This window comes from Siniperca chuatsi, linkage group LG22 (genome assembly GCF_020085105.1).
Source record: "Siniperca chuatsi isolate FFG_IHB_CAS linkage group LG22, ASM2008510v1, whole genome shotgun sequence".
In the NCBI taxonomy this organism is placed as follows: Eukaryota; Metazoa; Chordata; class Actinopteri; order Centrarchiformes; family Sinipercidae; genus Siniperca; species Siniperca chuatsi.
Window position 1 is genome coordinate 971,354 of NC_058063.1, and position 23,224 is coordinate 994,577.

The window sequence follows — 23,224 nt, forward strand, 5'->3', positions numbered from 1 at the left end:
AGGTGAGGGTATTAATTTAAAATTATAAATATTTCAGCTTTGTTTTATTTCCTTTGAGCCATAAAGTTAGAATTTTATTTAACACAAGTCTTCCTCTTATAGAGGAAATATCAGGGGAAGCCTAAGTATCTGTAAACAAATTTCATGCAAATAGAAATGGAAAGCAGTCATAGCATCCCCAGCATGTTCCAAGATTAGGATTAGTAACATTTTCATACTAAAATGGATACTAAGTTTGCACTGTGCCTGAATACATCTCAGCACAGACTGGTTCATATCAAGGCTGGTTCATAACAGGTTCAGGTGGACAAAAGATTAGAAAACAGCTGAAAGAATGATTCGTCCACACACCAGGATTTGCATGTCACTGGCTTGATGCTTGGCTATCAAGAGAAATTTAAATGGAACCCTGTGCTCCACTGATGCAATGCAAAAGCTGCTGCTTAGGATAAATAGTCTGCCACTGACCAGCTCTACTGGATCAATTTGGAGTTGGCCTTGCTCAAAGGCACCTCAACACTACTTTTACAGCTGAAGGCCTAGAATATTTCCTACCTGTGCCCTCTCTTATCTCCACCTTTGAGTCTCCTATAAGCCAACGGTAACAAGGGAAAGTCAGCACTTTTTCTCCACCTGGAGGCTCCACTGTGACGTAGCGACAGAACCAGTTATCTTCCACCCAGTACCTCTGTTTCTCCACTCTGACCAGTAGCAGAGAGCCTAAAGGTGAAGGGCTGGTCACCTTGTACTGATCCACCTGACAGAGATGGAGGGATGGAGAAAGAGAAAGAAGAAAGAAAATAAATAATAATCACAAGCTTTAAAAGCAGTCATACATGCAAACATAGAGAAACACTACTGCATTCAGTCTAATACTGAAACATTCAAACAATAAACAAAATGCCTGTGTGTCAAATATACAGTGGTGTTTCAGATCATCAAACAAATTTAAATATTAGTCAAAGATAACACAAGTAAACACAAAATGCAGTTTTTAAATGACGGTTGTTATTATTAAGGGAACACAAAATCCAAACCTACATGGCCCGGTGTGAAAAAGTGATTGCCCCACCTGTTAAAATATAACTTAACTGTGGTTTATCACACCTGAGTTCAATTTCTCTAGCCACACCCAGGCCTGATTACTGCCACACCTGTTCTCAAATCAAGAAATCACTTAAATAGGACCTGCCTGACCGAGTGAAGTAGACCAAAAGATCTTCAAAAGCTAGACATCCTGCCGAGATCCAAAGAAATTCAGGAACAAATGAGAAAGAAAGTAATTGAGATCTATCAGTCTGGAAAAGGTAATAAAGCCATTTCTAAAGCTTTGGGACTCCAGCGAACCACAGTGAGAGCCATTATCCACAAATGACGAAAACATGGAACAGTGGTGAACCTTCCCAGGAGTAGCCGGCCAATCAAAATTACCTCAATTGCACAGCGACGACTCATCCAAGAGGTCACAAAAGACCCCACAACAACATCCAACAACTGCGGGCCTCACTTGACTCAGGTCAACTTAAGGTCAGTGTTCATGACTCCACCACAAGAAAGAGACTGGGCAAAAATGGCCTTGGTGGCAGAGTTCCAAGACAAAAACCACTGCTGAGCAAAAAGAACATTAAGGCTCGTCTTATTTTTGCCAGAAAACATCTTGATGATCCCCAAGACTTTTGGGAAAATATTCTGTGGACTGACGAGACAAAAGTTGAACTTTTTGGAAGGTGTGTGTCTCATTACATCTGGCGTAAAAGTAACACCGCACTGCAGAAAAAGAACATCATACCAACAGTAAAATATGGTGATGGTAGTGTGATGGTCTGGGGCTGTTTTGCTGCTTCAGGACGTGGAAGACTTGCTGTGATAAATGGAATCATGAATTCTGCTGTCTACCAAAAACTCCTGAAGGAGAATGTCCGGCCATCTGTTTGTGACCTCGAGCTGAAGTGAACTTGGGTTCTGCAACAGGACAATGATCCAAAACACACCAGCAAGTCCACCTCTGAATGGCTGAAGAAGAACAAAATGAAGACTTTGGAGTGGCCTAGTCAAAGTCCTGACTTGAATCCTTTTGAGATGCTGTGGCATGACCTTAAAAAGGCAGTTCATGCTCGAAATGCTCCCATGTGGCTGAGTTACAACAATTCTGCAAAGATGAGCAGGCCAAAATTCCTCCACAGCGCTGTAAAAGACTCATTTCAAGTTATCGCAAATGCTTGATTGCAGTTGTTGCTGCTAAGGGTGGCCCAACCAGTTATTAGGTTTAGGGGGCAATCACTATTTCACACAGGGCCATGTAGGTTTGGATTTTGTTTTCCCTTAATAATAACAACCTTCATTTAAAAACTGCATTTTGTGTTTACTTGTGTTATCTTTGACTAATATTTAAATTAGTTTGATGATCTGAAACATTTAAGTGTGACAAACGCAAAATGCAAAAAAATAAGAAATCAGGAAGGGGGCAAACACTTTCACACCACTGTTCCTATAACCACTCTAGTCTTAATAATTGTGTTTTGAGTATGAACATAAAATTAAATAAGTGGGGGGAAAACAGATTATCATCAAAAAGCACTGACAAAACAACTTCTGTCCCTCCTCTATCCTCTGACCATCGTCCATTGGATCTTGTCTTCCTGCTCCTTCTGGAGGATCCCAAGTTGTTCCCAGACCAGATGGGATATTGTATGTAATCCCTCCAGTGTTTTCTGGGTTTGCCCTGGTAGGTCTTCACATTTGGTCATGCCAAGAAAACCCTGGAAAAGGTCTAGGATGCATCCTGATCACATGCCCGAACCACCTCAAATGGCTCCTTTTGACATGAAGGAGCAACGGTTCTACTCTGAGCTCCTTCCCGAAGGACAGCCACCTTGTTTAGGAAACTAATTTTGTATCTCATTTATCATCGTCATTACCCAAAGCTCATGACCAAAGGTGAGGGTTGGCAAATTGACCTGTAAATCAAGAACTTTGCCTTCAGAATGAGCTTATCTTCATTATGACAGTCTGGTTCAATGCCTGCATTACTGCTGCCGCTGTACCAGTCCACCTGTCGATCTCACATTCCATCTTACCCTCACTCAATAAGACCCTGAGACTTTTTTGACAGGAGTGCTAAAGAACAAGAATTCCGGTCCTGAAAAGTAGTTTGATCCATGTCAGGATATACAATATATTGTGGGTGTCATGGAAATAGTGTCTCCACTATAAATACCAACAGTGTACAGTGGGGCAGCCACCAATTGTGCAAGTTCTCCCACTTAAAAAGATGAGAGAGGCCTGTAATTTTCATCATAGGTACACTTCAACTATGAGAGTCAGAATGGGGAATCCAGGAAATCACATTTTCACAGTCTGATTTTTAAAGAATTTATTTGCAAATCATGGTGGAAAATAAGTATTTTATTTCAGCTTTGTTTTATTTCCTTTGAGCCATAAAGTTAGAATTTTATTTAACACAAGTCTTCCTCTTATAGAGGAAATATCAGGGGAAGCCTAAGTATCTGTAAACAAATTTCATGCAAATAGAAATGGAAAGCAGTCATAGCATCCCCAGCATTCCAGCCTTACAGCCCCATTTACACTTAGCATTAACATGTGATCTGTATCTAGATAACGATATCTGATCCACGGGCCTTTGCATATACGGCTGGCATTAATAAGTGTTATTTCTATTCTGCTCACATTGTGATTGGATCTCAATGTGCAAATTAGGTAGGGCTGGCGGACTTGTCAACAAACTGCATGCTCCAGGTTAAGGGAAGCAATGCCATTGACAGGCATCATTAATTCTTGCATCACATTTTGTGAAGGACGACTTACTTGCTCCTTGTAGTTTATTGCTAGGGTTAGGGTTAAGTGTAGCTTGAGATAACAGGAAGAGGCATAGGCATACATGACATTTCAACTTGCTGTGCGGATATTTATCTTAAGAATGTAGTCACGCTGTGCAGATTGCAATTACACCTGGTTGAGAGCCGAAAACAATGTGAGTAAGACCATGCCCAGATGTGGTCTGGCCAATCCCATCACATTCAGATCACAGTGCATTCTGTTGCATTTACACCTGTACTAACATGTGGTTTTACAAATTCAGATAGGACATCCAGATACAGATCACATGTTAATGTCAGGTGTAAATAGGGTAACAGAGCAGGAAATTTCATTTATCATCGTCATTACCCAAAGCTCATGACCAAAGGTGAGGGTTGGCAAATTGACCTGTAAATCAAGAACTTTGCCTTCAGAATGAGCTTATCTTCATTATGACAGTCTGGTTCAATGCCTGCATTACTGCTGCCGCTGTACCAGTCCACCTGTTGATCTCACATTCCATCTTACCCTCACTCAATAAGACCCTGAGACTTTTTTGACAGGAGTGCTAAAGAACAAGAATTCCGGTCCTGAAAAGTAGTTTGATCCATGTCAGGATATACAATATATTGTGGGTGTCATGGAAATAGTGTCTCCACTATAAATACCAACAGTGTACAGTGGGGCAAAAAAGTATTTAGTCAGCCACCAATTGTGCAAGTTCTCCCACTTAAAAAGATGAGAGAGGCCTGTAATTTTCATCATAGGTACACTACAAGTATGAGAGTCAGAATGGGGAGAATCCAGGAAATCACATTTTCACAGTCTGATTTTTAAAGAATTTATTTGCAAATCATGGTGGAAAATAAGTATTTTCTCAATGACAAAAGTTCATCTCAATACTTTGTTATATACCCTCTGTTGGCAATGACAGAGCTCAAACGTTTTCTGTAAGTCTTCACAAGGTTTTCACACACTGTTGCTGGTATTTTGGCCCATTCCTCCATGCAGATCTCCTCTAGAGCAGTGATGTTTTGGGGCTATCGCTGGGCAACGCGGACGTTCAACTCCCTCCAAAGATTTTCTATGGGGTTGAGAGCCGGAGACTGGCTAGGCCACTCCAGGACCTTGAAATGCTTCTTACGAAGCCACTCCTTCGTTGCCCGGGTGGTGTGTTTGGGATTACTGTCATGCTGAAAGACCCAGCCACGTTTCATCTTAATGCCCTTGCTGATGGAAGGAGGTTTTCACTCAATCTCACGATACATGGCCCCATTCATTCTTTCCTTTACACGGATCAGTCACCCTGGTCTCTTTGCAGAAAAACAGCCCCAAAGCATGATGTTTCCACTCCCATGCTTCACAGTAGGTATGGTGTTCTTTGGATGCAACTCAGCATTCTTTCTCCTCCAAACACAACAAGTTGAGTTTTTACCAAATAATTCTATTTTGGTTTCATCTGACCATATGACATTCTCCCAATCCTCTTCTGGATCATCCAAATGCTCTCTAGCAAACTTCAGACGGGCCTGGACATGTACTGGCTTAAGCAGGGGGACACGTCTTGCACTGTAGGATTTGAGTCCCTGGCGGCGCAGTGTGTTACTGATGGTAGCCTTTGTTACTTTGGTCCCAGCTCTCTGAAGGTCATTCACTAGGTCCCCCCATGTGGTTCTGGGATTTTTGCTCACCGTTCTTGTGACCATTTTGACCCCACGGGGTGAGATCTTGTGTGGAGCCCCAGATCAAGGGAGATTATCAGTGGTCTTGTATGTCTTCCATTTTCTAATACTTGCTCCCACAGTTGATTTCTTCACACCAAGCTGCTTACCTATTGCAGATTCAGTCTTCCCAGCCTGGTGCAGGTCTACCATTTTGTTTCGACAGCTCTTTGGTCTTGGCCATAGTGGAGTTTGGAGTGTGACGGTTGTGGACAGGTGTCTTTTATACTGATAACGAGTTCAAACAGGTGCCATTAATACAGGTAACGAGTGGAGGACAGAGGAGCCTCTTCAAGAAGAAGTTACAGTTCTGTGAGAGCCAGAAATCTTGCTTGTTTGTAGGTGACCAAATACTTATTTTACCGAGGAATTTACCAATTAATTCATTAAAAATCAGACAATCTGATTTCCTGGATTCTTTCCCGCCATTGTGACTCTCATAGTTGAACCTATGATGAAAATTACAGGCCTCTCTCATCTTTTTAAGTGGGAGAACTTGCACAATTGGTGGCTGACTAAATACTTTTTTGCCCCACTGTATTTCTTGTAAGAGGGTTTTCTGCCAAGCTTGGCAAGCTACAAAGTGATTACAAGGTGGATGGTGCATGGCCCTGCATGAGGGTGTCAAATAATGCTACAATGACCAAATCAGATCCAGAGGGGAAAGGCTTTGTATTTCATTATTGCATATGTCTTCAGATGGGATATTCAATTTAACAAATAGTGGATGCTCCACTGGTAGACATTAGAGGTGGAAATTTTTAATCAAGTTCCTGATTTTAATTGTTTCATTCTGTCAGGTCAAAGATTCGTTGTCAGACTATGTAGTTCACCTCACTTTTCAAAGGCACATCAGTACACTTATCAGTAAGTGATCACATCTCTTTTCCACACACACTTACTGCTCCTCGACAGAAGTCCAGTCCAGGGTTGTCCAGCAGTGTCCGTTCACTCTCCCCTTTCTCTCCCACTAGGGTCACAAAGATGTAGTTGTTGGTGCCTGAATACTCTGATGTACCAGTTGCTACTGTTACATTGTAGACTTCCATCTATGGAAATTAACACACACACAACATGCTATTAACCAAGGGTTCAATTGACAACTTGTGGTTATTTGAAGGCCACTACAGATGCTCGTGGACTGAAGCTGTCGATGGGTAACATTTTGTTGCGTATTGGTTTACACTGATCAGCACTGATGACACTCCATTTGAAAGCCTATGTTTTATATTCTAAGTAGTGGGTTCACCTGCCTCAACCACACCCATTGCTAAATCAAGCCTAAGACCATGCAATCTCATTTGACAAATGTTTGCAGTACAATAGGTTATACTGAAGACCTCAGTGACTTTCAACATGGCACTGTCATATTTCCAATGAGTCATCCTGCCACCCTGAGTCTGAGGTTTCTGCCTCTTAAAGGAAGTTTTTCCTTGCCACTGTTGCCAAGTGCTTGCTCATGGTGGGATTTGTTGGGTCTCTGTAAATGATATTATATAATATATTAAGAGTACGGTCTAGACATGCTCTCTAGGAAAAGTGCAATGAGATAACTTCTGTTATGAATTGGTGCTATATAAATAAAATTAAATTGAATTGCATACATCCTGCTAGCTGTTCCGTTTGGTGGAGGAGGAATTGTGGTCTGGTTCTGTTTTTCCTGGTTACCATATAATAAAAGACAACAGTGTGCTTTCAGCATTGTGTCAACAGTTTAGGTTTGGTTCTTTCCTGTTTCAACATGACATTCCCCTGTGCACAAAGCTAGCTCCATACAGAAATGTTTTTCCCAGTTTGGTGTGGAGAGATGAGATAAGATAAGATACACTTTATTGTCCCCAAGGGTAAATTTGACTTGGGCAATAGTGCTACACAGTCAACTTAAGTACAATATTTAGCCAACAAAACAGTACAGTGGTACAACAAATAATAAATTACATACAACAAAAAATAAAGAAGATATGTAAAATATTGCACATGCCTTGTGAGGTAAAAGATATAAATACACAGACATTATAAAACTGAGGAATTAATTCATAAAAACCATAAAACCATAACACATAATGCATAGAACAGTGGGTCCTTACTAATGAGACACTACATAAATAAGGATTGAGCTGCTTGTTTGTTGAGAGGTGTTATGGAAGTTGGGAGGAAAGAAAGCTTTAAGCAGTTGTTTTTACATTTACGGCTCTATAACGTCTACCTGAAGGTAATAATTCATATTATATATAGAATGTGTAAAGAGTCCTTCAGAATTCTGTGCGCATGTCTGTCAGTTCTCTCATAGATAGCGTGAAGGGACGACTGTTCGTTCTTCCATGTCACTTTCATTGCCGTTTTCACCATGTTGTCAATTCTCGATTGTAATTGGACTGTAAGGGTGCCATACCATACCCTTCCAGCACAGCATTCTAGATCGATGCCCACACCGAGCCCTGACCTCAACCCCGTCCAACACCTTTGGGATGAACTGGAATACCAACTAAGAGCCAGGCAGCCAGCTGGTTATCAACTGACACTGTGTTCTAACTCTTAGTTTACCAATTCAGCTATGAGCTATGCGCGGGTTCACATGGCTAAGATGTTTTCTGAAACAAGCAACCAATCACAAGATCAGCATGTCAAGAGTGCAGCATCAGTAGTTAGATAATCATGTTAATCTCTGAGGAAGCCCAAATATTTCTACATTGAAAGTTTAGTTTAGATGATACTACTCTTTATTCAGAAATAGCCCCATGAACTTGTACTTTTTACAGTTTAAGCTATTGCATATAAGCTATTACATTGTCCAGCATTTCATAGAAATCAAACTCTTCATCAAAAATGAATAAACTGTAGTTGTCACATATTCTGTGAGGGCACTGACATGCTGATGTGAGTATTATTTCCTGGTAATAATTTGAATATCATTTCAAGAGTAAGCAAATGTGTAAACCACACCAATGCAAATGAGCTGATGAAACACCAGATAAGTGGTCTGAAACAGCAGATGTGAAAGCCCTGTGGCAGGACGTGACCTGCTGTTAGCATCATGAGACATGATGTGGCTGAATGTCATGTCCATGTGTTCACATTACTGTAGCACATATAGTAGCTTTTGTTATGACATATCTTGCTATAGGTATATGGTGTAGTTAGGTATTATTCACAAAGTTAAATATCTTTTTAAATTAGGGCTAGATGGATAAATGTTGCTTTTACCCTTGTATTCATAGAAAGGATATGGTGCACTTTGATAGTTCTTAAGGAATTGTTTAATTCATTCTTCTCCAAGCCCTGATCTCATGAGGACAGAGAAAAATAATACTGATGTGAATTTGTCTGTGAAAGTATTGACAGACCGTGCAAACAGTTAAATAAACCAAGAGCATGGATTCATTGACCAAATTAATAAACTGTAAGGGGGAAAACAATTGGAGGAGCACTCATTTTAGACTTTTAATATGGGCTTTAGAATAAAAGTGGTGCGTTAGATAGTGTTAATGTAATGTCATTGCTTACTTATACCCAGTGAGTGAAAGCACAGATTAAAAAACTGTCACAAAAAAGAATACTATTACATATCTTCTCCTGTATGTTGCATATAATAAAGTGACCATCAGCCAATCAGAGCTGTGTATCAATTAGACACTATGCAAGTCTTATTTGATTGTTGGTGCACAATTTATCTCTGTCTGTGAGGATAAAGTTCAGGCAAGGTGATTTATTTTGAGATATAACTTGTTAGGCACATGTTTGTATTTGGTAAACGTCTTATTTTGTACATATGTGTGTGTGTGTGTGTGTCTGTGTGTGTGTGTATATATATATATATATATATATATATTAATAATGTATTATAGGGGTCTAGAGTGTAATAATATAATGTTATGTTTATATTTGCTATTATTCTTTGTGCTATAATACAGGTCACTCATTATTATCATTTATGACAAGCAATAATGCCGTAGGGCAGTAGATAGTAGTTTGGAGTAGATTTGGAAAAGTTGAAGACTGCAACTTGATTGAAACAGGGTTTTGACCATGTGGTATATAGTGTATTCAATTCAATTTTATTTTTTTTTACATAGCACCAATTCATCAATTATTATATTATTTACAGACCCAACAATTCCTACCATGAGCAAGCACTTGGCGACAGTGGCAGTGAAAAACTCTGTTTTAACAGGCAGAAACCTCAAGCAGAACCCAATGGGTGGGCGGCCATCTGCCTCGACCGGTTGGGTTGGGGGGTGTGTGTGTGTGTGTAACGTTGTGTAAATAGCAGTATTAATTTCGTTAATGAAAACTATGATGAAAAATGTTTGTCAACGACCTTTTTTCCTTGACGAAGACGAAACTATGACGAGCTAAAAATAGATCTTTGATAATAAAAACAATTACAAAATGTATGTTTTCTTTTCGCTGACAAGACAAGACTAAAATGTTAGTGGTGGCCTATTGGACATTTACAAAATGCATGTTTTTTTGCTGAACTGTGCGTCTAGTCTGTCTGTCAAAATATAAACAATGCATCCCTGTCACTGATTGATGTGTGGTGCCGATTGATGTGACGTGTGCAGATGCTGTCCCAAACTGACAGTGAGTTAATGACAACCACATCGGAATAAAAGAATAGCTCTATGGACACGCTTTATTTATAATTCAGCAGAAAGGAAAACACAATGCACTGTAGTAACAGAAGACATTGAGAAGCCCTGCGGCTACAAATTAGGTGGGAAGAATACAACCAACCAGAAGACACTCGCTAACTATAAGTCCTAATGTTAACTAAGCATATAAATTTGCTAACATTAAGTCAGTGTTAGTGGGCAGTCAGCTAAGTCAACTTGTGGCAAATTCGTAGCAAGCCACATTGGCTTAGTCTGGCTGGAAGCAAGTTTTTCTCACAAAATGAACCTGGCTTCCATGCTAACATTGAATGGGTTAATGTGTTAGCTAACATCAGTTTGCTAGCTTCAAAGCTTTGTGAGTGAAACATGCAGGGCTTGTCAATTAACGTTATAACTTGTCCGGGACAAGTACTCAGTTTTAGCAATCCGTTTGCGTGGTTTATTCGTCTGTGAGTACGGTTTATTAATTTGTATGCACGGATTGCCAAACTGAGCACACAGTCAATTTGTATGCACATGTTATTAATCTGTTCAATAAATTTAGAAATCCTTGAGCATGGATTTTCCCACATTCTTTTTTTCCACCATACGACCCCTGATGGGCTCCATTTTTATCTTATTTTTATCTTATTCTACATAAGTATGCATAAACTAATTTATGTTCCACTATTTTAATTACCACTATTTAATATCACTATTTATCAGAATCAGAATCAGAAATACTATTAATACAACTAATTTTGTTACAGTAGCTCACTATCACTTCAGTGGACACAGGAATAGAAGTACTAAGCAAAAAATATAATACACTATAATACAGGTCAGAAAATAAATTAGTGGGTATAAGTATAAAATTAAAATAAGTGTGAAGTACAAAGTGGGTTTACCGGTTGAATAATACAGTATAAAGTACGGTATAAAGTAATAGTGCATAGTAATAGTGAACTGTTAAGTTAAGTGTAGCTTATTAAGATTATAATGAGACAGAGGATTTTGCACAGCAGTAATAGATGTATGTATAAATATCAGTAAATAGGGAATTTTAAACTGAAGAGTATATTGCACAGCAGCATTAATACAGAAAATGGTATCAGTAAAAAAGTTTTAGTGTCCCAGTGTGGAGGAAATGTGGAGGAAATGTCCATTCATAACACCTGCAGAAGGCATTTCCATTCATTACTGTGTCTTGTTTGTCTGTGTACTTTGAACCAACATGTAAGCTCTACACCAACACATTATGTTTAATCAAATAAATGCTGCAAATAACCAGAACATTGTACCCAACTTTGTTGGTTAATAATACAATCAAGTACACACTGTGTCCTAATGTTGACACAAATTTACTTTGGATTTTGGAATTTGTGTTGTTTGCTTTGTGTCAAATTTTGTCAATTGGTGTTAATGTTCCAAAGTAACAGTTTGAGATCTGTCATATTGCTGTGAAATGTTGCTGTGCCGAGTTTGATATGTTTCTGGTCTGCATTGGTTGTAGAAGTAGCACTTTGACATTGAAAGTTCAATCTTAACCTTGTAAACAGTGGCCGACAAAGCACTTTCACCACAATGTTAGTTGTTCAGTTGGAGCTTTCAATCGTGTCGATCGTCCCCAGCAGATGGAGAATGCCCAACAATTTTACAGTTCCATGAGAGAACAGCTACTACAGTAAGTAGACCTTGTGGTGAGATTGTTTTGTCAACTCGTATTTTGAAGTTAAAATTTTCTGTATATTCTTATTACTTTTTAATGCTGAAGAACAACAAGCACAAACGTTTCAGCCTTCCTCAGTTAGTGGATTCAGTGGTCAAGTTTCCATCGAAATGTAGTGCAAATTTTTACTGAATTTTCAGAAAATTGTCAAAAGAAAATTTGAATTAATGCTTGTTTCCATCCACTACTGTTATGAATATCAGGAGATGAGTGCATCGAGATAAACAGTTGGTTGCGCAAATTCTCCAGCTGGTGCCATTAAACTATTGCAGAAGAAGAGGCCACAATGAGATAAGCCAAAGCTCAAAAGATGGAAAACCATGTAGAAAACATGATGGAAATATGACATTTCTGTTTGTTTCATTTATTAATGGCAGGAAGGTTATAGTATCGTCATCGCTCCACACAGATCTAAAGATCTCATCACCTTGAGTGATGTTTAAGTCACATGCTTCATGTACGTCATTATTTCTTTATTTTATAAAAAAAGAAATTTAACAATACACCAACTTTTCCACCTCAGCCAAGCGTCAAAACTATTTTGTAATATTTTGCCTTTTTTTTTCTTTGGATTTCCAGCATTTATTTCTATGTGCAAAGTGACAATGCGCATGAAAATACACACTTTGATTGTCACTGTCAAACTTCTTTTAAAAATATACGCCCACATAAGTTGAGCGTTACTTAACTTTTTAACGTTAAGTTTAAGTGTCGCAGCACATGAGCATTAGAGCTTATCCAAAATAAATAATCAAAGTCAGCTACAGCATACATGATAGTATTTAGCCTCCCTGGGGTGTCAGAAGCCAAGAAATAGCAGAAAAACACTCACCTTAGTCCAGAAATGTGTTCACAACTGATTATCAGTTTCCTCCTCTTCTTTTCCTGTAGATTTCCTTTGGCTCTGTTTGTATTATGACACCCTCTTTTTTTCCTCTCCTCCCGTGTCCTATTTCTTTTCTCTTTCTCTCTTTTAAAAGTCCTCACAGATTTGTACGTTCAACAATTACTTGGTCAGCATGGCAGTTTCTTTAACACGCTGACTCCCCTCACTCTTACTTCACAGCTCTACTTGTGAGAGATAAAGTCTGTCACAATCCCCATCAATCAGTCCTTTGTATAGTCTCATCTTGCTCTTCAGCACACACACACACACACACACACACACACGGAGGGGGGGCAGAGAGGGGAGTTGTAAAAGGGAAGTTGGGTCAATATCAGGGCTGCATTGTGTCAGCTAACAGCAGCAGCTGTAAAAACTTCCCATTCAAAAACAGAATTTAAAGTTTAGAGAAGAGAAGTTTAGTGATACACCAAGTTTAAGGAAGAGTGTCTGATATAGCCACTAATTCAATTCAATTTTATTTATATAGTGCAAATTCATAACAGAAGTTATCTCATTGCACTTTTCCTATAGAACATACATATAATTTTAGAGAGAGAGAGAGAGAGAGAGAGAGTGAGAGAAGGGGGTGGGGGAGAGGGAAGCACAATGCAAATACCAACCAGAATTTTAAAATAGTAATAATGTAATGGTAGTGGTAATATTAATATTAATAAGTTAATACCTGCTGAAAGCGACAGAAGGAGAGAGGAGAGAAACAAGAAAGAACAAAACTATGGGAGAGAAATCCTTCAACCTACTAGCTATTAATGGTCATTTTGGTTATAAATGAATTATTAATCAGAGTTCCAAATTGATAGTTTAGTTTATTTTATGAGACTGAATCAATTAATTAGCTACCCTTTTCCTTTATCCAAGGGTGTTGCCCTGAGGACTTTATTAATTTAAGTTATTATTTATGATTATCTTTGATAATTTTGATTGCCAAATTTAATTGATTGCACCTACACAATTTGGTGTCCCCTTTAACCATTGCTTTCAACTTAACGCTCCAGCCATCATCTCTGCCTGCCTGATTCCCGCCTACATGAACCCCTACCTGCAGGGGTTATATTTTGTTGGAGTTGGAAGCTGATTTGTACATGAATTAAAATACAACTGTTGACCACCTATGTTTTATAAAAATATATATCACAAGCTTGTTACATAATAATAAGCCCATGTTACGTTCAAACTGGACTGATGTTGACAGGCAGCAGTTGTCCACCTACACAGTGCAACACATCACCACTTTCTGTGTAGACAGGAAGTTAAAAGACAACATAACGGAGTCAAAGCTCTCCCTTGTTGAAACGCATAAGGTCAATAGCCTAGCTTAGAACAGAGAATGGAAACATGTGGGAACAGCTAGCCTGGCCCCATAAAAAATATACCCTCCAACATTTCAAAAACTATTCGTATTTCGTAATTTTCTACTTTTTATCATTGTTTATGAAGGGGTGTGAGCATCTTCAAATACTGAACTATAATAAAATATCTCTCTAGCATTCTTAAATAGAAGTTAAGTACACAAGTCATATTTTACTCAAAACAGCATGAACTGTTGATCATACCAATAAAGCAGTTACATTTGGTAATATGGGAAGTCTGGGTATGCATCATCTCATCCTCTGGATGTTGATGATGTAACCAGCCCTGAAACACAGCTGTGTTGTAACCCTAAAGACTGATTTAAGGATGTACATGTCTACGGGAGTGTTATGAATATTTTGTTGACAATGTGAAAGTTTGAACAAAGTGAATGTATATGGGCTTGTTGCTTTGTCTTCCCATCTCTCATAGTGTGTAAAATACCATTACATGAAGACCAGAGATGTATTTTTGTGTTTGGTTGGGCTCATAAAGGGGATTCTCCTTGATGGATGCTGCCAGTGAGGGGAGATAGAAATGGGAATCATGTACTCTCTTTGTCACGGATACGCCAGGCTCCACACTCACCCAGGCATGGCGCACTCCCTCACCTGAGTTCTAATCACACACCTCTTCCCAATCGCACACCTGAGCCCTATCTGCATCACATCACCACCAGTATAAAGACATCCCACTCACCTCAGTCAGTTGTCCGGTCTCATTTATACAAGGACTAACTTTCCTGCAGAACAAGACTTCGTTTGGACTCCAACCTGTACCCGTGTGTGATTCTTCTCCCGGGTTCCTGTCTCCTTACCCGTGTTCCCTTCACTCCAGTGTGTGAGATTCCAGCTCCCAAACTCCAATCACAGCCTCACACGGTATCAGCACTCCTGTGCGCCACATCCTTTCATCCACTGTTTGCCTCATTGCTGTGTCGTGAATAAACTATCTCTGTCTCCACCTCAGTGTCTCCAGCCTGTCTGTCCATAACACTCTTTTCCTAGTATTTTTAAAAAGCCTGGAGGCAGCAATTTGAGTAAGATGGAGAAAGGATTGAGTTTTGGCTGAGACCTGGATGAAAAATGCTTTATTTTAAATGAGAGGAGATCTGTGGATGTTTAAAAGGTCTTATATCAGATGAGTTCTTCAACTGAAAGAAGAATGATTGAATCATCACAGTCCCTTGTTTTTGAGTTAAATATCCTTTATATAAAATGACAGATGGCTATGATGTGACTAGAAAGGGAGGGTGCCTGAATAAAGGTTATCTCAAATTTGGATTGTTAAGTTGTAAAAAGTTCTGTGCCGTATAGCTCTTAATAAAAAGCAGTGTATGGTGTTACCAGGTTTTAGGGGGTAAAACAGCTAGACAGATAAATATCATGTCTATGAATTATGTGCCCTAGCATGTATATGCTATGAACTCATGGTGTTATCTCATTGCACTTTTCCTGTAGAGCAGGTCTAGACCATACTCTTTATTATATTATTTACAGAGACCCAACAAATCCCACCATGAGCAAGCACTTGGCGACAGTGGCAAGAAAAATCTTCCTTTTAAGAGGCAGAAACCTTGAGCAGAACCAGACTCAATGGTGCCGTGTTAGGTTTTGAGAGAGAGAGAGAGAGAGAGAGAGAAAGAAAGAAAGAAAGAGAGAGAGAGAGACAGGGAGAAGGGGAGTGGCAGAGAGGGAAGCACAATGCAAATTCCACCTAGAATTTTAAAATAGTAATGATGTAATTGTAGTGTTAATATTAATATTAATAAAGTAATAATAATAGGACTGATAGTCATATGAATAATAATGACAATAATAGTAACAAAGCCAATGGCAACAACTGTATTAGCAGTTGTCAAGCAGGAACACAGGGGCAGCAGGTGGCCCACAACCAAAGATCCAGACTCTGCAGCTCCGGAGGTAGAAATGCCTGCTGAAAGCAACAGAAGGAGTGAGGAGATATCGAGTTAGTAACATGCAGTAATAGGATAAAAATGCATACAGATGGAGAGGGAGAGGAGGAAAGAGGTGCATTATGGGAAGTCTCCCAGCAATCTAAGCCTATAGCAGCATAACTAAGAGATGGTTCAGGACTCACCCAAGCAAAGCCCTAACTATAAGCTTTGTCAAAGAGGAAAGTCTTAAGCCTACTCTTAAATGTGGAAATGGTGTCTGCCTCCCGAACCCAAACTGGGATCCAATTCCACAGGCGAGGAGCTTGATAACTGAAGTCTCTGGCTCCCATTCTACTTTTGGAGACTCTAGGAACCACAAGTAACCCTGCATTCTGGGAGTGCAGTGTTCTAGTCGGGTAATAAGGTATTACGAGCTCTTTAAGATACGATGGTGCCTAACCATTATTAGCTTTGTAGATGAGGTGAAGGATTTTAAATTCTATTCTGGATTTTACAGGGAGCCAGTGCAGAGAAGCTAATATTGGAGAAATATGATCTCTTTTCCTAGTTCTTGTCAGTACACGTGCCGCAGCATTCTGGATCAACTGGAGAGTCTTAAGGGACTTATTAGGGCAGCCTGATAATAAGGAATTGCAATAATCCAGCCTAGAAGTAACAAATGCATGCACTAGTTTTTCGGCATCATTTTGAGACAGGACGTGCCTGATTTTTGCAATGTTACCTAGGTGAATGAAGGCAGTCCTTGAAGTTTGTTTCATGTGGGAGTGAAAGGGTAAATCCTGATCAAAGGTAACTCCAAGATTCCTTACGGTGGTGCTGGAGGCCAGGGCAATGCCATCTAGAGTAACTATATCTTTAGATAATGTGTCTCGGAGGGGTTTGGGGCGAAGTACAATAACTTCAGTTTTGTCAGAGTTTAACATCAGAAAATTGCAGGTCATACAGGTTTTTAATGTCATTAAGGCATGCTTGAAGTTTATCTTTTCTGGTTAGTTTCATTTGGCTTGACCGATAGATATAATTGGGCATCATCCGCATAACAATGAAAGTTTATGGAGTGTTTCCTAATAATATTGCCTAAAGGAAGCATATATAAGGTGAATAGAATCAGGCCAAGCACAGAACCTTGTGGAACTCTGTGACTTACTTAGGCATGCACGGAGGACTCACCGTTAACATGTACAAACTGAGATCGATCTGATAGATAGGATTTAAATCAGCTTAGTGCGGTTCCTTTAATGTCAATTGAATGTTCACGTCTCTGTAATAGGATGTGATGGTCAATGGTGTCGAGGGCAGCACTAAGATCAGCAGTGTTGTTGAGTGGATATGTAAATGTTTAGTGTTGTCTGGTGTAAAATAAAGATAAGTGCAACTAAACCAATCAAACAAAAGAAAACATGTGGTGCATGGGGGAGAGCCAGCGATGTAGTGAGAAAGGGGAAGAATAGGGACAGCTGATCCTAAATGCATTCTGGATGGAATAGCCAGGAGCACCCAATTGCACTAATACAATTTCCACCTACCAGGACCTGAAGGAAGACAAAATTCAATCTAATTAAATTTACATAGCGCAGTGCAAAGACCACGTAGAATTATTTTTTTTCAAATAGCAGAATAGTAATTGTAGTGTTAATATTAATAAATTAGTAATTAGTAATAATAGGAATGACAGCTATAGGAATAATAATGTCAGCATCAGTAACAGAGCCAATAACAACAACTGTAGTAGCAGTTGTCGAGCAGGAACACGGGGGCAGCAGGTGGCCCACAACCACAGATCCAGTCAGAGAGGAGAGAAACGAGAAAGCACAAAACTACGGGAGAGAGAAGATGCTGAGTTAGTAACATGCAGTAACAAAACACAAGCAGCAGCCCAGGGCAAGACACAAACCTACAGGCCATGGCAGAGCCAGAGGGCCGTCACTACCGTTATTGTTCATATAAGAAATTAACTGGTTGGAAAATGCTTTTTCTAAATAAAAATGGAAGTTTTGAAATATGCCTGGAAGTATTTACAACCAATAGGTCAAAAAAGGGATTTTTCAGCAGAGGTTCAAGTATGCTTAAAACTAGATGGGAATGTACCAGTGGACAAAAAACAGTTGAAGCTGGAAAGAATATGAGGCACAATGGTGTGAAAGATAGATTTTGCATGAGGTTTTTATGACAGCAATGTTTCACTAAAACCTATCGCCAAAGAAGAACATTGAGAATGGACTATTCTGCAAAACCTTGGATTAAGTTCTATTCTGCACATCTGTACATGGCAACCATGGTATGCTTAAGGTTAGGGAAAGATTGTGGTTAGGATTAATAAAGAGGAACATTTTAACTGGTCTGTGACAGGACATGAACAAATCAAATGTGCTACACATCCATCTACAACCCTGACCTCTACACTCTTTTTGCATTACATACGGGACACACTACTTTCCTGCATTGCTACTAAACATTGACATTATACATAAATCATGAATCACACATTTGTTCAGTGTGGACATAATTCCTTGATAGTGGTTTGTTGTTTATTTTCTAATATTGACAATATTTTTTCAAAGGAACTGGCTCAGAGCAGATGTATAGTACTACTGAAGGACATTAGATTTGAAGCTGCTTAGTACTGCTGATGAAATGATTAAGAAACACACCTCATCTGGCTAGGTAGGCTCTAGGGAACTGAGTAAGAGGACTGATCACTAAGCAAATTGTCCAAAATAAAACCCTGACCTAAAGGAGTTGTCACAGACACGCCAGGCTCCACCTCATCTCAACCACACCGTTCCTCCTCATCAGAATACTAATCACCAGCACCTGTCACCCATCACACACCTGCACATAATCAGCCACTCTACTCCCTACATAACCCAGCTCCTCACCTCAGTCAGGGTCCGGTCTCGTTCGCTAGAAGGATAGAGCTACACTTCCTACCTTCAAGTTTACCACGGACTCTACTACGCCGCTAATCATCGTTTCCAGTCTTCCTAGAGCTGCAAAACCTTCACTCGACTCCAGGCTCCTGTGGACAACAGTGTTCACCCGGCTCCGGAGTGTCTTCCGTCACCAGTGTGGTGAATCCTGTTCCCGTCGCCTCGTGGGCAGCTATCCAGCACCTGCGCTTCACAATCATCAGTGATCCAAGGGACGGTATCTACTCTGCTCTCCTCAGATCTCGTATTATCCCTGTTATCAATAAACCTTCGAAATCCCCTTACCTGTGTCTCCGGGTTGGTCTGTTCCGTAACAGGAGTGCAATAATGAATATCTTTGTTTCATGGTGTTACAAAAGGTTTCCATTAGACGTTTGAGAGGAAGAAGTGATTTGTGACGATTGTGATTTGTGAAGTTGTTTCTACCTTCTTTGAGTTTTTCACATTTTATTTTAAATTGCAATTAACTTTTTGAAATATTTTAAAAAGCTAGGTCCTCAAGAGCTGACAAACTCAATCAGGCATCCAGAAAAGCCTGGCAGAACTGTAGAGCTGAGTGGAGATGAGAGCAAATATAGGTAGGATGGGGTGAAAAGGAGTGTTGAAAAATAACAGCTTTGTGACCTGAAGAATGGGGAATCTAGAGAGGTAGTGTTGGCGTTTTAGCTGATCTTAGGTTGTGTGATACTCAGTATGGGGGCATCATTCAGTTTGATGATTCTGAACTGGGCCTTTAGGAATGCTCACTTTGTGTTTTTAAGTTTTTAAATCCTTGTCCTATCAGTGCCTATCATGAGAGCATGTGACAAGCGAGAACATAGCCTTTAGCTCATGTTTTCTGTCTTGGAATGTAATGCCTAGTGGCTCAACACTTGTCCTTACATGCCAGGACACAATGTACTCATCATGTAAGATGCTCACACCATGTTTGTAGTAGGGATGTCCCGAGCCGATCCTAAGGATCAGTATCAGGGCTGATCCAGGCATATTTTAATGCTCGGTATCGGCAAAAAAAAAAAAAAAACCCAAAGTCCAACCCTTTCTTTAGTGAAGTTTAGGTTACTGTGTTTTGTCCACCTCAGCCTGCTAAAGCTGTAGCACTGCTCTTTTTAATGACAGCTGGGCTTAACACTGCGAGGATTTTGCTCCGTATGCAACTGAAAAATAGCATGCGAATGTGAAAATTTATTTGGTGGCACCTGTGATTGCTTCTGTTCTGACACTCGGTTTGGCATAATACATGCTAAGCTCCGATGGTAACAAAGCAGTCATCTCTCCTCTCTTATAAGCAAAGAGCAATGTGCAAAACATTTTTAGCTGGCACTGACCATCACTTTCACTATTTAAAATGACAAACGTTGCCAGTGGCAGGTCATATCAGCTGTCACAATGTTAATTCCATTGATAACTTGATTGCAGGCCAAAATGCTGTTGTCTGGTATGTGTGCTCTCTGCAAGCCTGTGTCTGTACTCTGCTAAACATTGTTTGTGAGGTAAAAGAAGCATCATTCTGTAACACCACTGTACAACTGCGAGTGGACTGAGTGTTTCTGTAGTTCCCACAACACCAGGAGAGTGATACATCTTCTCTCTAGCTACAACGGTGTGTCCAGAAAGTGCTATGATTGATGATGATTGGCTATCTGCCCAGTCAGAGGCAGGAGCTAGTTTGTTTGACGAGTATTTTTGAATGTGCATTCTGCTTTGTATGCAGCCTACCTTTGGAAGAACAATTTTGAGGACTCAAAGAATAAAGTGGTTCGATCCTGGCTTCCCCCAGCCCTTAGTTGAAGTCTTCTTGGGCAAGACACTGAACCTAAATTGCTGTGCCTTCGGTGTGTGAATGATTAGTTACTTTGATAAGCAGTTCTAACGTGGGTGTGTGAATGTGATATGTGGTTTAAGTAGCCAGAAAGACGCTATATAAGTACAGTACCTTTAACCTTATATTACATCTGTATGGTGCCAGGCTGTGTTGTGATTGGTAGGTCGATACAGGAATAAAGAAACTCTAAGATACTGTAATTCTAGTAATTAAATTGGATATGAGAAATGGTAAATTAATGCTATTCTGACGTGTGCATGTGCGTGCGCACATACTTCACGCCACCCCTGCATAAGTCAGTGCCCAACTTGGGCCACCCCAATCAAAAAAGTCTGGGCACGCCACAGTCTAGTTAATTGCATTCTTCCAGTTAAACTTTAAATCATATAATATCAAAAATTGAAGCTTGTCAACTAGTCAAATAGTTTTGAATCAGGACCTTCAGTATATGGATCAAGTAGCTTGTGAAAAATAAAGTGGGCCAAATTTAGATGGCTTTCAGCTGTTATTTCAGTGCGTCCCATAAAAATTTAATCAACACGTAGATAAAGTAGCGGATTGGACTCAGTATTGGCAGATACTCAATATTAAGACAATCTCTAATTGATTGGGACATCCCTAGTTTTTAGACATTTTTACAGACATTGGCAACGATCACAGCTTGAATCCTTCCTGGTATCTTTGCTCATCTGAATTTTAGCTGTTTCTTCCACTCTTTTTTTCAGATCCCATCCAGCTGTGATGTTCAGGCATCTACAGATTTTCAATATAGTAATAGCAAGTTTATTATATAGCACATTTCGTACACATTGACAATTCAGTGTGCTTTACATGAATAAAAGCAAAAAGGAACATCCATGTATAAAACTAAAAGAAAGTACAAAGCACATTAAACAGTATTAAAAAGATAAGTAATATACTAAGTAATACTGTGTGTTTATATCTTTTGGATAACCAAACAAAGAGCCATAGAGCAAAAGCCTGCCAGTAGAGCTCAGCTGTAAGGCCGAGACGTCACTTCCCTACCGGGAGGAACTAGAGGTCTATTTCAGGGTTAAAGTGCGTTAGGAATAAAGTGCAAGTTTTAGAGCTCAATCATAGACACGTGAAAAGAGAAATGTTTTTAACCTGGATTTAAAAATTGCTACATTTGGGGCACATCTAAGATCTTCTGTTTGTTCCAATGCATATAGCATAACAGCTAAATGCTGCTTCACAATGTTTAGTTTGGACTACTTGGTTTCTATTCTTTAAGCATATCAGAGACATATTCTGGCCCTAAGCCATTAACAGTGATTTATAGACTAGTAGCAGCACTTTAAAATCTATTCTGTGTGCAATGTGGTCGGAAGCCTGATTGATTGAAATTTTTCAAAATGACCACTTGAGTTAAAAACAATTGCTGAGTTGATTAAAAACAACATTCTCAATGATCTTAGCTATAAAAGATTTGAGACAGGTCTATAGTTGTATAACACAGAGGTATCCAGAGTCCTCTTTTTTAATAGAGGCTTAATGGCAGCCATTTTTAGTGACTTTGGGAAAGTGCCTTAGAGCAGTGAGCCATCAGTTTTTACAGAGTTAAAAATAGTTTTTAAAAAGTCAGACAGCAGTGTGTCATGCTAATGATTTATGCCGCCAAACTGTTTCCTCTAGGGTTGTTTGGTCAATAGTATTAAATTGTTATATTGTTAGACTGACCATCAACGCCACACAGTCAAATAGTTTAGATTTTTTCACTGAAGCAAGCAAGCATGGAAAGAAGTTCTGTTTGAAGTTTGGTTGGGGGGGGGGTTTAAGCTTATCAACCATGGCAAATAGAGTGTGGGTATTATTGGTAATTTTGATGTTCCTGTTAATCGTCTTTGAAAAATGGAACTGTCTAGCCCTGCATTAAGTAATAGCTAAAACTACAAAGGCTTTGTTTATATAGATCATAGTGGATTTGAAGTTTAGTTTTTCCTCCACTTACGTTCAGCTTTCCTGCATTCTCTTTTCAGGGCTTTTATCATACTGTTTGGTGCAACAATATCCATGACATTCAAATTTTTCAGGTTAAAGTTATCCATCAACTGTCTCTGCATTCATGGTTGGTGACATAGTTATTGTCTCCATAAACTGAGCACTAGTACTCAGATATGTTTAACAGATTAAACCTTCACTGCACAACACGAGACTAATAGCCGACAATTTAGCTTTAAATATTACAATTACACAGAAAATTAGGATTTTCTACAAAATGTGGTTTTTGTGGTCAAAACTAAGAGCCAAACAGCTCTTTGATCAGGCGACAGCCCATCATGCCCTGAGTCTTGCAGTCGTTGGAGAACAGCTGCGGACGCCTCGATCACGTGAGGTTATCGTTGCCCACGTGTGTATGACGTCAGAGCAAGTCGAGATCAAGTCAGACATAAATCTAACCAGCATGCATTGTGC

At 39.5% G+C, this 23,224-nt stretch overlaps 1 protein-coding gene across 1 annotated transcript in view; it reads right to left on the minus strand.

The window, feature by feature from the left end:
* Window positions 1-12,978, minus strand: part of alox12 (arachidonate 12-lipoxygenase) — a 36,671-nt gene extending 23,693 nt beyond the window's left edge. The window contains exons 1-3 of the mRNA XM_044183504.1: window positions 12,694-12,978; window positions 6,440-6,586; window positions 556-757 (exon numbers count right to left, since the gene is read on the minus strand). Coding sequence (XP_044039439.1) covers window positions 556-757; window positions 6,440-6,586 — 349 coding nt within the window. The 5' untranslated portion in view covers window positions 12,694-12,978. The remainder of the gene's footprint in view (window positions 1-555; window positions 758-6,439; window positions 6,587-12,693) is intronic.
* Window positions 12,979-23,224: the final 10,246 nt, after the last annotated feature.